Consider the following 17,337-nt stretch of genomic DNA (forward strand, 5'->3'; position numbering starts at 1 on the left):
TTTCTTTCTGTCTGTCTGTCTGTCTTTCTTTCTTTCTTTCTTCTTCCCCTCCCCTTCCTTCTTTCCTTTCTTTGGAAGATGGGGGAAAGATGGATGTGGGGTGAAGGAGAACAATTGCAGTTATCCTTCCATAAAAGGGGGGGGATCACAGATGGGGGGGCTGTAATCTGACATGATTTTTGCATTCCCCACCAGAAGCCGGTGTAGTGGGGAAGAAGAGAAGAGGTTGGATTTATACCCCACCCTTCACTACCCGAAGGAGTCTCAGAGCGGCTTACAATCATCTTTCCCTTCCTCTCTCCACAACAGACACCCTGTGAGTTGGGTGGGGCTGAGAGAGCTCTTTCGAGAACTGCTTGTGAGAGAACAACTCTGAGAGAGCCATGACTGATCCAAGGTCACATCAGCAGCTGCATGTGAGGGAGTGGGGAATCAAACCCAATTCTCCCAGCTCGGAGTCCAGGCTCCTTTGTACGTTTGGCTTAAGACCTCTCATCAGTTAAGCTAATAAATGAAAGGAAAGGAGTCCAGGCCAGTGCTCCCTCTAAGCTGTGGAGTCCTGTGAGCAAAAATTCTACTTTGTGAGCTATCGGCATTAAAGTTGTGAGCAGGTGATTTGGCCATTGCATAAATTAGTTTGCTCTGGAGCCATCCTTCCTGAGCTAAGACAAAAATGTGTGAGCCGGAGGCTAAAAAACTGAGCTAGCTCACACTAGCGCGGCTTAGAGGGAACACTGGTGCAGGCTCCTAACCATTACACCAAAATGAAGAGCAGTGGACTCTAATCTAGAGAACTGGGTTTGATTCCCCACTTCTCCACATGGAGCCTGCTGGGTGACCTTGGGCCAGTCACAGTTCTCTCTCAGCCCCACCTCCCTCACAAGGTGACTGCCATGGAGAGAGGGAAGGGAAAGGCAATTATAAGGTAGAGAAAAGTGGGGTATAAAAACCTGCTCTTCTTCTTCCACGACCCTCAGCAGACCATCAATTCGCCCAGGTGTATTGTCAAAGTTGACCTGCAGAGAAGAATATTGTATATTGTGGGCTTGCATTGCATCTTGTAGTATAAGCTTCTGGCCTCTGGAGGGCAGCAAGAACGTGCTTACAAGAGACAATTGTTCTGCCTTTGCCATGTGGAGCATCCCTCACCTGTATGGGGAGGGAACCAGCAGAGGTGTGGAGATGTGATTTGTGCTTCATTGGGAGTTCTGACAATTCATTGTAGGGCTGCTGAGGAAGAGGAGGAGGATGCAGAGGCCGGGAATCCCCTGTTGGTGCCTCTGGAGGACAAGGAAGAACGTGAGAAACATCAGGCCCACCTGTGGTTTGGTAAGGTGGGTGTCTTTCCCCCTTCCCCAGCTGAGCATACAGGGAGTGCCGGTGGAATTGATGCTGTGCGCCCTGGAGACATGCAGGGAAGGGATGGTTCTACCTCTGTGTTGATCCTTTTTGTTTGTTTGTTTGTTTGTTGTGTGTTTTTTCTTTCCTGCTACTCAGGAAGCTTTTGCTGGGATCGATGATAACGGCGATGAAGACCTGGAGATCGGGCAGGCCCAGATGCTGTCCCAGAGCCAGGCGGCACCTGCTGCAGGTAAACCCCTTTGTTCCCGGGGTTTTTTGGGCCCGGTGGTGGAGATGAAAATAAACAGCGGGGAGGAAACAGACCTATCCGGACCCTCTTGGTTATTCAAGGCGGCTAGTGATGTTTTTGAAACTACAACACACATACAAAAAAACAAGTAGTAAGTTAAATAGAGCCAGTGGGGTAATAAAAAAAAGCAGGAACAGAAGAAGCTGGGGCTGTGGTGGCTCAAGTGGTTAAGACGCTAAACTGCAGACCAGAAGGTCGGTAGTTCATCAGTTCAAGACCCGAGTGCCGCATGACAGAGTGAGCTCCCCTCTCTGATCCCAGCTCCTGCCAACCTAGCCGTTTGAAAGGAAGAAATTGCAAGTAGATAAATAGGTACCGCTTCAGAGGGAAGGTAACAGCGTTCTGTGCGCCTCAGCGTCTAGTCATGCCGGCCACATGACCACGGAAACATCTTCGGACAGTGCAGGCTCTTTGGCTTGGCAACGGAGATGAGCGCTGCATCCCTAGAGTCCGATTCGACTGGCTTTCGAGCAAGGGAAACCTTTACCTCTACCAGAAGAAGCCAGGTGGAATATAACCATAGAGATTACGTAGTAGTCTATTTTATACCCAACCTTTCACCCCAATGGGGACCCAAAGTGGTTTGCATCACTCAACTCCCATTTTATTTTCATGGCTGCCCCGTGAGGTAGATGGGGGGATTTGAACCTGAGGTGCACAGAACCTTGTCCTAGAGTCTGACCACTGCACCACAGTGGCTCTTTGAGGACCTCCCTAATAATCGCCCTGAGCCCATTTTTTGAGGTAGGGCGGGGTATAAATTTAATAAATAAACAAAACAGCTTGCTCATTGCTTGAAGAGATAACTCTGCCACTCCTTCCAAGGGGAATGCCCCCAGTTGAAATTATGCATGGGGCAGAGAAAGTTGACAAAGAGGACTTTTTATTCCACCCCCAAAATAGTAGAACTTGAGGGCATCCAGTGAAGCTGATGGGCAGTAGGTTCAGGACAGACAGAAAGAAATGCTACTTTACACAGAGAGTGATGAAAATGCTGCCAGAGGAGGTAGTGATGGCAACGGGAATAAACAGCTTAAAAAGGGGGATTAGAGAGATTCAGTCTATTAGTGGCTACTAGGCCTTTGAATCCCAGAGCCAGGAGGCAGCATAAGGGGAAGGCCTCAGTCTCTCTGCCCTGTTGTTGGCCCTCCAGAGGAACTGGTTAGCCACTGCGTGAGGCAGGATGCTGGACTAGAGGGACCCTCACTGGTCTGACCCAGCAGGGCTGTTCTTATGTTCTTATCAGGGGAAGGCCTCAGCCTCTATGCCCTGTTGTTGGCCCTCCAGAAGAACTGGTTGACCACTGTGTGAGACAGGATGCTGGACTAGGTGGACTACTGGTCTGATCCAGCAGGACTCTTCTTATGTTCTTCTCAGGGAAGGCCTTGGTCTCGATGCCTTGTTGGCCCTCTAGAGGAACTGGATGGCCACTGTGTGAGACAGGATGCTGGACTAGATAGACCACTGGTCTGATCCAGCAGGGCTCTTATTACATGTTCTTATCAGGGGAAGCCCTCGGCCTCTGTTCCCTATTGCTGGCTGTCCAGGGGAACTAGTTGGCCACTGTGTGAAGCAGGGTGCTGGACTAGATGGACTTTTGGTCTGATCCAGCAGGGCTGTTCTGATGTTGCGTTCTTAACCCCAAAGTCAGAGGGGATTTATAGGGCAAAACCTCAGTATGAGAGATGCATCCTGGCATGGTGATGCTGGAGTACTCACATTGGTTACAGGCTGTGAGCTGTTGTCGTACTGAGCTGTTTTTTAGAAGGACCCGCCACCCTTGTGCATGCACAGAGAGCAAAGGGTCACCTGACCTCCTGACCTTCCTTGCATCCTCTCTGAGGGGGAAAAGCTCTTCCTTGTCTTATTTCACTCCTTCCCCCTTGCCTGGCTCAGCCATCCCTGCCAGCAGGTCCTCCTGAGCTCTGCATGATGAAGTGAAGACCATGGCTCCATCCCCTACTGACGTGTGACTGTCATGTGACTTCCTGTCATGTGCTTGTAACTCTGTGGCTCCCACGGCTGCCACTGCAAAGTAGGGGTGGGTCCTGGGTCCAGGAAGGTCGTAAGAGCACTATGCTAAACCATCCAGCCAAAGAAGGGGACTGATTAATGTGACACCCCCCTGCAACTACTCTGTTGAAGGGTCCTTGGGGCGTCATCCTCAAGATGCCAGTTTGGTATAGTGGTTAAGTGTGCGGACTCTAATCTGGGAGAACTGGGTTTGATTCCCCACTCCTCCACGTGCAGCTGCTGGATGACCTTGGACCAGCCATAGTTCTGATAAGAGCTGTTCTTGAAAAAGAGCAGTCTCTGTCAGAGCTCTCTCAGCCCCACCTACCTCACAGGGTGTCTGTTGTGGGGAGGGGAAGGGAAAAGAGTTTGTAAGCCGCTCTGAGACACCTTTGGGTAGTGAAGGACTGTGTGTGATAAATCCAATCTCTTTCTTCTTCATTTGCGGGACGGATGAGGTTTTACTGACCTACGGGGTGTTCCTTCTGATTCAGGCGGCTAGAGCCCAATAGATGAAGCCCCTGTCCCATCACTAAAATGTATACATTGGTTAGGACTTGTGCAGGTGCCCTGTCTGAATTTTTGTTATCACAGGTCTTCACTCGTGAGTATGGAGGGTGCTTTGAGGGAGGAGAGGTCCCAAGCTTGACCTGTGGCCTTGACCAGTTTGGTGTAGTGGTTAAGTGCGCGGAGAACTGGGTTTGATTGCCCACTCCTCCACTTGCAGCTGCTGATGTGACCTTGCGTCAGTCACAAGTTCTCTCAGAGCTGTTCTCTCACCAGCAGTTCTCTCAGAGCTCTCTCAGCCCCACCTCCCTCACAGGGTGTCTGTTGTGGGGAGGGGAAGGGGAAGGAGTTTGTAAGCTGCTCTGAGACTCCGAGTGAAGGGCGGGGTATAAATCCAATCTCTTCTTCTTCTTCTTTCCTAGTTTCCCGAAAGGTGGAAAAGAAGCCAAAACAAGTGCCCAAGCAGGAGGCCGCACCAGAGTTGACCCTTGACAGAGGCCAGGATTCTGCAGGAACCAAAGAACTACAGGAAGCGAAGGACTCTGACACGGACGAGAGTGACAGCAGCGACAGCGATGAGGAGAGGTGACATAATTCTGCCATGAGGGGTTGCCTGAGCGTGTTTTGGCCGCTGAGATAACAGGTGGCTGGGGTGACTCTTGATTTCGACTGCTGGGAATGTGTTTCTCAGCAGCAGCTCTTTTGGAGCATGATGAATGCGACTTCTGCTGTGGGATGTGAAGTGGCTTATGATACCATTCTTTCCCCCTCCTCCATTTTATCCTCACCACAACAACAACCCCGTGAGGGAGGTTAGGCTGAGAGTGGGTGACTGGCCCAAGGTCACCCAGCAAGCTTCCATGGCAGATTAGGGATTCAAACCTGGGACTCCCAGATCCATTACTCTAGTGTAACTGCTTAAGTGGTGGTACACCAGGGAGCTTTTCTACTGCATTGTGGCTCAAAATCACAGTGTCCACACCTACTACTGCTGAGAGATGGCTTTGGGGTTCAAGGTAGTGCTTGGATGCACAGTGTGGAAACGACCCTGAGACAGAAATACTAGACCAGGTCTCCCAACCTCTTGAGGACTTTGGGGGATTTCGAGAGTGGGTAGAAGATGCTCTCGGTCAGTGGGCACATCCTTACCCTCCGAAGTTTGAGCAGCCAGTCTTCCATCTGGAAGTGAGCCGTGGGCCTTTTTGGCCAGTCCAAAGGGAGACTTCGCAGGTAGGAAAACAGGGCAAGCTATCTGTTACTTAGCCCTGACCTGGAAAGCCCAGGCTAGAGCAGACTCATCAGATCTCAGAACCTAAGTAGGATCCGTCCTGGTCAGTATTTTATATGAGAGACCAACAAGGAATACCAGGGTCATGATACGGAGGCAGGCAGTGGCAAAACACCTCTGACCGTCTCTTGCCTTGAAAACCCAGGAGGGGCCGCCATAAATCAGCTGTGACTTGGCATCTGTCTGTCTCTCTGTCTGTCTGTGTTACTTGTCTAGATGAGAAGCCCCATTTTCCTCAGTGTGCCTCCTCTGGCAAATTTCCCTCTTGCTGTCTGCTTCTTCAAAGGATCGTTTCTCAACCATCTTCCCTTCCCTTCACCCTCCCTCATTGTACCCCCCCATTTAATCTTTCCCAAAAATCTTAAACTGATGATTGTTATAAAAATCTAGGGTGTGAGGTTACTCTGCAGATGTCATCACTTTGCAAAGTATGTAATGTGTAAGGAAAAAAACCACAGATATATTTTAAAAAGTAGATCCCTGTTCTTGGACATTGGTGTAGGGCAGCAGTCAGCCTATAGATCAGAGGTCCCCAGCGGGGTGTCTGTGGGTGCCTGGGCACCCGCCGACACGTTTCCTGGTACATGCCAAGTAGAAAGTGGGCAGGGCATGATGGGACATTTGCCCAACAAGGCTTCTGATTGGCCATTGGAGATCTAATTAGCCTTTGGAGATTTTAAAAGCCATTTTAAACACTGCTTTCATAGCAGCTGCCACCGTCAGACAAGGATCTTCACTGTGTGGCCGAAAGTGAACGGCGGCAGCCGTTTTGTAGCTGCGCCCATGAGGCTGTGTCCAAATTCCAAAGGTGCCTGCAGGCTCAAAAAAGTTGGGGACTCCTGCTATACATTCGGTCTGATCTTTCCCCAAGTTCTCCCTACCCTGTCATCTTTAGGTAGTTATTGCTCTTGTATGCCGTATTCACACACAGTCCATCTATTGCACCCATTGAGTTCTATGAGCCACGGGGTGGGGGTGGGGGTACCACCGGTCCCATAGCTGCCTTCCGTTTCCCCATTCAGGATGCAGCCAGCTTCAAGAATGGGAGCAAAGCGTCCTTTGGCAGAGGCAGACGGTATCGAGGTGGTTCCCATTGAAGATCCAGGTGAGCAGGAAGAGAAGAAACGGGTTCTTTTTTCCCTGTTGCCCTTGCTTGTTTCTGTTTCCCAGCTGAGCCTGGAGCTGGGCGCCAGGCTGGAAGCCGATTGAAACTTGTGTATCTCTCCCCAGTGAAACGAGCTCGGGTTCTGGATGCCGAAGGGCTGGCGCTGGGAGCGGCCATTGCCACGTCCCGCAAGGCCAAGAGAGATCTGATCGATGGTTCTTTCAACAGGTAACTTGCAGGGGGTGGGGGTGGGGAGAGTCCAGAAAAGTCCTGCATGAAGTGGGAGGGCTGAGAAGAAATTGCTAGGGGCTTCTGGGGCCACTGGGGATACAGGAACGGTCTGTTCTAGAAATACTGGGGCCACAGAAGACATCATTAATATGAAACACAGGAAGCGACAAAGTTCAACTGAGGCACCTGAGGATGTGATCACGCAGAAGTCGCACAGAGCGCAGCACTGGGAGCAGAACCTAGCTCCCTAAGAATATTACATTGGGGTTTTCTTTATTCTATGTAAACACACACGCACACCAGCTTCTAGCCCTTACCATTATGACGGTAGCCTCGCTGAAATCTCTGAAGTGGGTGGCGAGATCACCTGGTGCTTCTGTACCTTGCAGTTCTCGCCCTGCCCCGTGATTTGCAGCGTTGCAGATTGCTTCAGCATGCAAAATTTCAGGAGGCTGCTGGGTTCTATTTCCTTGGTACAGAGCTCGGGTTGTGTCATTGCAGAATTTTAAGCACGGAACCCAGTGTTCTGTACAGGTTAAGTTCAATGCTCCATCTAAGCTGTGGAGTCTTGCTAGCAAAGAGTCTACTTTGTGAGTTACTGGCATTAAAAGGTAGCCTCGCTGAAATCTCTGAAGTGGGGGGGGAGATTTCCTGGTGCTTCCGTACCTTGCGCAAGTTCTCGCCCTGCCCCATGATTTGCAAAGTTGCAGATTACTTCAGTGTGCATCATTTTGGGAGGCTGCACGCCTCTACTCCCTTGGTACAGAGCTCAGGTTGTGTCATTGCAGAATTTTAAGCGCAGGACCCAGTGTTCCTGTACGGGTTGAGCCTGGAGAGAGGGAATTTGTTCAAAGGTAACTTTTAGACTAACGTTTTCCCAGAAGCAAATCTCTCTCGTCAGATTACCAGTGTGTAACGTTCTGATTTCAAAGGACGTAGTTAGCCCAGTGTCTGGGGCAGCATGTTCGGCTCTAATCTTCAGTTCTGTTTTTTTAAACTTCTGGTTGGACCTACGACTCAAATCCTATTTCATTGTTTGTATTTTTGTATTTTTATGTGCGTGTGCACATGCTCCTGGAAGTCCTGGCGACCTCTGGTGACTGACCCCTCCTGGGGGCCTGGAGGATATGCAGAGAGGTGGCTGAGTAAAGCCTGCCCCTGTCCTCCCGACTGCTGGTATTCCAAGGAGGTCTCCCATCCAAGTACTAGCCAGAGTCAACCTGCTTAGCTTCCGAGCTCTGATGAGATTGGGCTTGCCTGGGCTATCCAAGTCGGGGCCAGTGTTTGTTGAATGTCACGTCTTGTGATTGTCTTGACTCACTCTGTGTAATCTGCCTCAGGTCCCGGCAAGAAAGGTGGACTATAAATAATGTCATTTAATAATGAGCAGATTATATGCTACGAGAGAACTGCAAGAGGTACCAGCAGCAGTTCCTGCAACCCCAAAGTGCTTATTGTTAGGAAAGGCTGCCTGTTGCTTCTCTGAATCATTTTCTGTTCTGGCCCCAGGGCTCCTTCCAGCAAGCAAATGCTGTTCAGAGCGGCCTTTGCATCAGCTTTTAGGAGGCCATTCAAACATTCCCATTGCAGAAACGCAGCCAGATCACCCACCCTCAGAGTTACCTGTTACAACTGTGGACGAATCACATCTCTGGGCTTGCTTCCTTCACGTTAGAGGTGCCAAGAATCAGCTGTTTTTTCTTTTTGTATGTGTGCCAGAGTCAGGACTGCTTTCCAATTTTAATTTGAAGAGAGGGGGTGCTTCTGTATCAGAATAACAATAATTATTATTATCATATGGCCTTGTGTCTAGTATATAGCCAGGAGATCCTAAGGTTATCTGGCAGCCAGAAGCTCTGGCTCTACTGTTATGCACCACTAGGTAGCGAGCTAGACTTGTTTTTAAGGCAAGAGACGCCTGCCTCTACGTCACGACCCGGGTGTATTCCTCGTAAGTCGCCCATCCAGGTACCCTGCTTAGCTTACGAGATCGGGCCAGCCTGGGCCATCCAGGTCAGGGTTCTGCATCAGAAGCATGAGAGAGGCTGTCCTAACCTGCCTGCTGAGTACGTCTTCCCCCGTCCCCCCTCCCTAGATACACATTTAACGGGGAGGAAGGCGAGCTCCCCGAGTGGTTTGTCCAGAACGAGAAGGAGCACAGGCGCAAACCCTTGCCTGTGAACCGGCAAGCAGCGGAAGAGTACCGCCAGCGCTGGCGGGAGATCAACGCCCGGCCCATCAAGAAAGTGGCAGAAGCCAAGGCCCGCAAGAAGCGCCGGGTAAGTGGCTCGCGTCCATCCGCCCATGCATGGAAAAGCATGTGGAGTTCTTCCAGCATCCCTCTCCATTCCGGCTGTGGAAGAGGAGCAGGTCCCGTCCTCCCCGATCACTCTCACTCCAGCTAGTTCTCAGTGCGAGTCCCGTGACCCCCGGTGGTGGTCTTTCTGGTGGTTGGAAGGGGTTGCAGGGAATGGAGAGGGATGTGGGAAAGCTCCCACTTCCCATGCAAGGCCGGTTGGAAGCCAAGATCCATCCTGGCAATGGAAAAGGAGCTGGGGTAGATATGATCATGTGAAGCTGCCTTATCCTGAATCAGACCATCAGTCCATCAAGGTCAGGATTGTCTACTCAGGCTGGTAGCAGCTCTCCAGGGTCTCAGGCAGAGGTCTTTCCCACCACCTACTGGCCTGGTCCTTTTAACTGGAGATGCCGGGGATTGAACCTGGGACCTTCTGCACGACAAGCAGAGGCTCTACCACTGAGCCACAGCCCTCTCCATGGCTCTCCAGGGTCTCAGGTGGAGGTGTTTCAATATCACCTCCTACCTGGTCCTTTTCCTGGAGACGTTAGGGATTGAACCTGGGGCCTTTTGCACACCAAGCGATGCTCTGCCACTGGACCACATCCCCCTCCATGTGTGCACACACCTCTTACTCTCTCCTGGGGCATGTTCTCCTGTGCTGAACCCCTCTGTCTCCTGTCCACAGATGCTTAAAAAAATGGAGCAGTTGAAGAAGAAAGCAGAGTCTGTGGTCAACACTGTGGACATCTCAGAGCGGGAAAAGGCTGCCCAGCTGCGCAGGTGGGTCTTTCAGCTTCAGCGTGGGGGGTTCCATGTCGACGCGGAGGGGTGCCCTGAGACATGCAGGTGTGCGCCACCTGCACCATCAGAAAAAATAACCATACATTCTCTTACAGCCTGAGGTCCATGGCTGTTTAATTCAGGGGACAAGGTTCCTTCCTTGTGGCAGGGCAGGCACTTGATATACTTACAGTAGAAGGCTTTATTCGAGGGTCGTGTTGCTCCGAAAGGCTATGGACTGCTTTGCCTACTTTGAGCAACAGTTTGTCTGGATAACACAAATGGGTTGAAATAATGTACTACTTTAAGAGTAATTTTTTAAAAAAAGAATTGTAAAAAATGTGCGTAAAAGCAGGAAATGCAATCCCCCAAGTCCAGACTTCGAAAATATTGGTTAATTAACATTTTATTGAAAGATAAATATGAAATACAGAGGCTTAAGAATGTAACAATAAGTGGTATAACAGTTACAAAATTGAGTCATAGCTATTGTCAGTGGAGCAGAAGTATATTTGATAATATAGAGGCGAAGGGGAAAAATAAGAGAGAGTAAGAGGAAAACAAAATAAATCAGGAGAGAAGAGAAAGAGATACTAAGCTACATAATCCTTATGTTGTCACCATAAATGTAGTTGATTCATTATACTAGATATTTCATCATCTTGTGTCGGTAAGTAATCTAATACTGGGAGCCAAGTAGCAGAAAAGTTAGTAAGAGCTGAAGCAGAGGCTAGTGGAGAGGTATTAAGTGTTATTTTAGCCATGATGTAGAAGTCCGAGTGTTTCTTGTGCCAGAGAGACAGGTTTGGGGGATGTGGGTTTTCCCATCAAGTAGCAATTGCTGTTCGAGCAGCTGAGAGAAGGATGGGAATGATTTCCCGTTTGGGATGCACATGCTGTATGGCTGGCCAAACCATTCAGAAAAAGATTAGCAGGAGAAGAGAGAATATTAAGACCTGTAATAGTTTTTATGCGATTCGGAGCCATATCCCAAATTTTTTTTGATATGGGGCAATATAGCCAGCAATGAAGGTAAGAACCAAATAATCCACATTTTCTCCAACAACATTTGTGTGGATTTGAATGTCCAATTTTCTTAGGGGTTAAGTACCAATATGACACTAGTTTAAAAGCTTGTAACTTAATAGTGGTTACTATTGTTTTAAATGGAGGTGAATGCCACAGAGAGTTCCGAAAGACATCTGGGAGAGTCTTTTTGCCAAGCTGACTGATAAGAGAGGTACTTGTAGTTTTCAAGCTCACTAAGAATGTTATATATGTAAGATATAAGATGTTTTTTAGGATCTTGTGAGGGTTTTAGTAATCAGATCTGTCAGTGGCTGTTTGATGATTGATTTAAGGTCAGACGTGGAAAATATTGTTGAGCAGAGTGGTATTAATCTTGAGCCAGATGTCCTCAGGTGTTTGAGGAGATGGGCCAGAGCAGGGGTTCCCCAACCTTTTTGAATCTGTGGGTGCCTTTGGAATTCTGACACAGCATGGTGGGCAGAGCCACAAAATGCCAAAAGGACAGCCGCTGCAGGAGGTGGAGCCAGCCGTAAAATGGCTGCTGCAGCTTACCTTCAGTTGCACTGAAGTTCCTGGTGCTGCGATGGCAGCTGCTGCCAACGCAGTGGTTTAAAGCATCTGCACAGCCAGTCCGATCTCCAAAGGCCAGTCAGAAGCCGTGCTGCGCAAAAGCCCCACCTGGCTCCCCCCATTTTGTAAAAACACTTGGCAGGCACCAGGAAGGAAGGAAGGAAGAAGAAGAAGAAGAGATGGGATTTATACCCTGCCCTTTACTCCCCGAAAGAGTTTCAGAGTGGCTTACAACCTCCTTTCCCTTCCCCTCCCCACAACAGACCCCCTGTGAGGTAGGTGGCGCTGAGAGAGCTCTTTCCAGAACTGCCCTTGAGAGAACAGCTCTAGTAGAACTTGTGACTGACCCAAGGTCACACCAGCAGCTACATGTGGAGGAGTGGGGAATCAGACCCGGTTCTCCCAGATTAGAGTCCGCGCTCCTAACCACTACACCAAACTGGTGTTGGCGAGTGCCACATTGGGGAACCCTGGGCCGGAGCAAAAAAGTTGCACTAACTGCTCAGTGTCTTGCTGAATGGTCTCACATGTGCTCCCATCTACCACGTTGTCTCTTTTGTCCCCTCTAGAAGTGTCCTCTTTAGCTTGTCTCACCTTTCTTCGGTCCAGTTGTGACCTCCTCCTGCTACACTGCCCGTTTGATCACACTCGTCTCTTCTGCTCTGCCTTCTTCCTTAATCTCTTTTTTTATCAATTTTATTTAATTAAAAAATGGTCAATATATAAATGCAGGAAAAATCCATCCAGTCGTTTGTTTCGAAAAAAAAGAATAACTTGGGAAAACGCAGAGTCAATAACAGCAACGGTAGAGGAATAGGGAAGAGCTAAAAGTATTCTGCCTGTCTCTGTCTGGTATTATTGTAGTGTACTTTTTTGGTGCTCTACAAACTCAAAGAAGGAGAACCATCTTTCCAAAACGCAAGACTGATAACATTGGATTCTTGGAGGCTAAGATCTGGTCTGACATCTTTTCCATGGCTCAATAATCCCAAATTTTATGTAGCCATTTTTCGGGGTTTTTTAAGCTGTCCTTACCTCTTCCTCAGGGGCTGCAGTGGCTCAGAAGTTAAGATGCTGAGCTGCAGACCGGAAGGTCTGTAGTTCGGCAGTTCGAGACCCGAGTGCCGCATGACGGAGTGAGCTTCCGGCCCCAGCCCCAGCTCCTGCCAACCTAGCAGTTCAAAAGCAAGAAACTGCAAGTAGATAAATAGGTACCGCTTCGGTAGGGAGGTAACAGCATTCCCTGTACCTCGGCATCTAGTCAGGCCGGCCACATGGCCACGGAGAAGTCTTCGGACAGCGCTGGCTCTTCGGCTTAGAAACGGAGATGAGCACTGCCCCCTAGAGTCAGATTCGACTGGCTTTGAGCAAGGGAAACCTTTTACCTTTACCTACCTTGTCCTCACCCTTTATGATTCTCCCTCCTCTTCCATCTCTGTTGCCCTGTTTCAAACCTCCCTTCCTCTCCCCTTTGGAATGCTGCGGAGCCCTCGTGCTGGGTTCATTACATCCATTTGCCGTCTGTGAGTCAGCTTTCAAGTCGCAAATTAAAACTGCATATTTGCAAATAACAAGCCGTGAACTGTGGGTGCCGTGATAAGCAAATAGTCTGTGCTGGCTCTCAGGCTCTTGAGCAAGGCACGCACACACTCTGTGTTGACCTTTAATTTAAACCTTTAATTTAAAACACAGTTCAAAGACTGTTGTAGGAAGCTACTTTATCAGCAACACTAATTAATCCTATTTAAGATAAGTGGTTTTCCAGGAAATGTTTGTTTCTCCGCTTGTCCTTTTTATCAGTTATAGCCAGGACATTAAATTGCCCTGGAATCCATAAGGCAACTTCTTCTTCTTCTTCTTCTTTTTTTACAAACTGTATCTCAGAGCTCAGTGTACGTATTATAACAGACTGTAGACCAGTGATCTCCAACCTGGTGCCCGTGGGCACTGTAGTGCCTGCTGATGTGTTCCCAGATGCCGGTTTCCTCCTTCGTCACAGCAAAGAGCCAATCCTGGCTTTCCTCCAACTCACAGGAAAAGGTGCTTCGAAAAAGTCTAGGAGGTGCATATGCAGTGCGCCGCCATTTGGAAACAGCTGCCTCCGTCACAGGAAGACGCCTGGTTTAGAACCTTCTGAAACTGTGATACAGGCCCCATGGCAGCCATTTTGTGGTAGAAGAAGAAGAGATTGGATTTATACCCCACCCTTCACTACCCAAAGGAGTCTCAGAGCGGCTTACAAACTCCTTTCCCCTCCCCACAACAGACACCCTGTGAAGTAGGCGGGGCTGAGAGAACTCTGACAGAAACTGCTCTTTTTCAAGAACAGCTCTTATCAGAACTACGGCTTGCCCAAGGTCATCCAGCCAGGTGCAAGTGGAGGAGTGGGGAATCGAACCCGGTTCTCCCAGATTAGAGTCCGCGCACTTAACCACTACACCAAACTGGCTCTCAACAGCCACTACCTGTTCCCAGTCCAGATCCACCAACTTCCTAACATGCGCCATCTTGTCAAATTAGATGTAAGTGCTATTGATGTAGGAAACAATCGCAATTTTTACCCCTAAGGACCTGAGGCAGGTTAGCACAGGCATGATTGGCTGAGGTTTGATGCCTGTCTCCGAGACCTTCACAATCTGACAGTGACTCTGCATTTGCTTTTTAGAGAGAAATATCTATCAAAGGCTAAACAAATCCCAGAGAGCCAGTTTGGTGTAGCGCAGGGGTGGCCAAACTGTGGCTTGGGAGCCACGTGTCTTTTACACGCATTGTGTGGCTCCCGGCAGGGTGGCTGGGGAAGCTAAATGTCATTAGCAAACAAATATAATTGGACAAATATTATCAATATCTGTTTTTACCACTTTTGTTATTATTTTTGGCAGTCTCGTTTAATGTTAATAAAAAGCAAACTTGCATATTTCCCAGTAAAAACTGGGACATTTGTTCATGTCTTGCGGTCCTCAAACATCTGATGTTTATTCTATGTGGCTCTTGTGTTTAGCAAGTTTGGCCACCCCCTGGTGTAGCAGTTAAAAGTGGCAGACTCCAATCTGCGGAGCTGGATTTGATTCCCCACTTGTCCTCCACATGAAGCCTGCTCTGGGTGACCTTGGGTCAGTCACAGTTCTCTCAGAGCTCTCTCAGCTCCACCTGCCTGTTGTGGGGAGAGGAAGGAAAAGGAGATTGTAAGTCGCTCTGAGACTCCCGAGTGAAGGGCGGGGTATAAATCCAGTCTCCTCTTCTTCTAAACGACTCCTCCGCTGTCCCGTCTCAACTTTGCATAAGTAAACATGGTTGAGCGCTTGGGTGTGGTGTGAGCACAAGGGACATACATATAATCTAGATATTAGGGGAGGATCAGTGGATACCATCGTGAACTTTGTTTCTATTCTGTGTCCTGCCCGTTTGTCCCGCAAGGATCTTAAGACATGAATTTATGGTGGGTTCTCCCCAACAAATTAGGCCTGCTTAGTTTCAGACGGAGCTAGAGCCAGCCCACTTTGAACTTTTCTTCAGGGCCCTGATGAAATTTCTCATCTCCTCCTGTGATCCATCTGCTGCATTTCCATCCCAGTCTTTCCCAAAGGAACGAAAGGTGGTATATGCGTAGTTCTCCCCACTCTCATTTTAGAAGAAGAAAAGAGATTGGGTTTATACCCCTGCCCTTCACTCAGAGTCTCAGAGCGGCTTATAAACTCCTTTCCCTTCTCCTCCACACAACAGACACCCTATTAGGTAGGTGGGGCTGAGAGAGCTCTGAGAGAACTGCCCTTGAGAGAACAGCTCTGACAGAACTATGGCTTGCCCAAGGTCATCCAACAGCTCCAAGTGGAGGAGTGGGGAATCAAACCCAGTTCTCCCAGACTAGAACCTTAACCACTACACGAAACTGGCTCCTCTTAATAGCCCTTTGAGGAAGCTTAGACGTGTGCTCTTTCTCAGCCAGTGGTTAGTGATGTTTAAAAAGCTTTGTTTTGTGGGTCAAGTTTATGGGCCTGAGTTTTGGACGGAGAGAAAGAAGAGGATCCCAAAGTGGTCAGCTGAGATATAAAGTGAGAGCCTTCAGATGGATTGGGAACAGGGTATGTTAGAACTGCCTCCTCCCCTGTTGTCCAGCCCACCATTTTAAGATTCTTCTCACAAACCCTGTTTGCCTTCCATCCTCCCTACAGGGGTTTTTCACTGGCGGCATCTCGCCTTTGGAATCTCCCCTCTTGAGGCTCACCCTGTGCCTGCTGTTTTAGGCACCAGACCCAAGTATTTCCTTTTTCTCAGGCTTTCGGTGTACTGGTTAGGAGCACGGACTCTAATCCGGGAGAACCGGGTTTGATTCCCCTCTCCTCCACACGCAGCTGCTGGTATGACCTTGGGTCAGTCATAAGTTCTTTCAGAACTATTCTCTCACGGGCAGTTTTCAAAAGAGCTCTCTCAGCCTCACCTACCTCACAGGATGTCTGTTGTGGGGAAGGAAAGGTAAAGGGATCGTAAGCCGCTCTGAGACTCCTTCAGGTAGTGAAGGATGGCGTATAAATCCAATCTCCTCTCCTCCTCTTTTTAAATTGCTTTTTTACAATCTGCTTCTAACCTGATGAGTTTGTTATGAGGGTCATTTTAGGCTGCTTATCTGTCTTGTGGTATCTCTGTGCTCTGGCTGGGTTTTCAATAGCTTGGCTTTAAATGGTTCACTAATTTTATTTTGTATGTGTGTGTGCTGTTTTGTCATCTTAACTTTGTGAGCCACCTCAAACAAGTTCCCCGGAGAGATGGCATAAATATATTCTATGTAAATAAATGAGCAGGGAATGCTCGTCCAAACTAGGGGCAAGGCTCCTGCAGCTTCCTTGGGGGTGAGAGTTGAGTATCGTTTCTGAGGAGAAAAGACACTCATGCCTGTTTCTTTCCTTCCCCCATACCTGCAGCCTCTACAAGAAGGCAGGATTAGGCAAGGAAAAACGGAAGGTAACCTATGTCGTGGCCAAGAAAGGCGCGGGCCGGAAGGTTCGCCGCCCTGCAGGAGTGAAAGGTGAGTTCAAGGTGGTCGACAGCCGTCTCAAGAAGGACATGAGAGCCCAGAAGAAGAAAGAACAGAAGCCAAAGCACCGGCGGAAGAAGTAAAAGACTGTTAGGTACCACAACATTGTGAGTGCCTCTTCTGCAAGCCTCAGACACATCAAAATGTTGAAAGAACATTCTGGAATGTTCTGGTGGAACGCCCTGAACTTGCCAAGCAGCAGTGAAAGGACTAGTCCCTGCCTTGTGCTTTAGCTGAACCAAGACATGAAATTCACACATGTGGCAGATTCGGTACTTGGATCAGTGGAGGTGATGGCAGGTGTGAAGTGTGTAAACGTAGCAAAGTTTGACCTCTTCTTAAGTGCCTTCCCTTCAGGGCCTGTGCTCTTTGACATTAAATTGGGTTTTTCCCCACATAAACTATGTCTGACTCTCTATATCCTCAACACAAACTCTGTTTCCGTGCTGGTTCAGGATGAGGCCGGGCAGGCTATATGATAGTGGAGAGCTGTGGGGAGAGAAGATCTTGTAGAGATGTGTGTGCAAGTCCTTCATTGTGTGTCACAAGCAACAAAATTATTCTTGGATAGACGACGTTTGTTTTGGTTTTTTGCCGTCAAGTCACAGCTGACCGGTGGCGAACCCATGGAGTGTTCAAGAGACAATCGGAGGTGGTCTGCCATTGCCTGCCTCTGCGTTGCAACCCTGGTATTCCTTGGAGGTCTCCCATCCAAATACTGACCAGGGCCAGCCCTGCTTAGCTTCCAAGCTCTAATGAGACCAGGCTAGCCTGGGCTATCCAGGTCAGGGCAAAGTAGTGTCTTTTAAAAGCGCCAGTTTTAACTCCA

The 17,337-nt window shown here is 48.9% G+C and overlaps 1 protein-coding gene and 1 non-coding gene across 2 annotated transcripts in view; one reads left to right on the forward strand and one right to left on the reverse strand.

Moving 5' to 3' along the window:
- Positions 1-16,899, forward strand: part of FTSJ3 (FtsJ homolog 3 (E. coli)) — a 45,791-nt gene extending 28,892 nt beyond the window's left edge. The window contains exons 14-21 of the mRNA XM_015429103.1: positions 1,226-1,334; positions 1,498-1,591; positions 4,594-4,756; positions 6,482-6,564; positions 6,690-6,792; positions 8,891-9,074; positions 9,783-9,877; positions 16,396-16,899. Coding sequence (XP_015284589.1) covers positions 1,226-1,334; positions 1,498-1,591; positions 4,594-4,756; positions 6,482-6,564; positions 6,690-6,792; positions 8,891-9,074; positions 9,783-9,877; positions 16,396-16,591 — 1,027 coding nt within the window. The 3' untranslated portion in view covers positions 16,592-16,899. The remainder of the gene's footprint in view (positions 1-1,225; positions 1,335-1,497; positions 1,592-4,593; positions 4,757-6,481; positions 6,565-6,689; positions 6,793-8,890; positions 9,075-9,782; positions 9,878-16,395) is intronic.
- Positions 9,497-9,568, reverse strand: TRNAD-GUC. Its single transcript has one exon. It is a non-coding gene; the product is annotated as a tRNA-Asp (tRNA).
- Positions 16,900-17,337: the final 438 nt, after the last annotated feature.

The sequence above is a fragment of the Gekko japonicus genome, unplaced genomic scaffold, assembly GCF_001447785.1.
Source record: "Gekko japonicus isolate JY-2015 unplaced genomic scaffold, Gekko_japonicus_V1.1 scaffold1978, whole genome shotgun sequence".
NCBI classification, from domain to species: Eukaryota; Metazoa; Chordata; class Lepidosauria; order Squamata; family Gekkonidae; genus Gekko; species Gekko japonicus.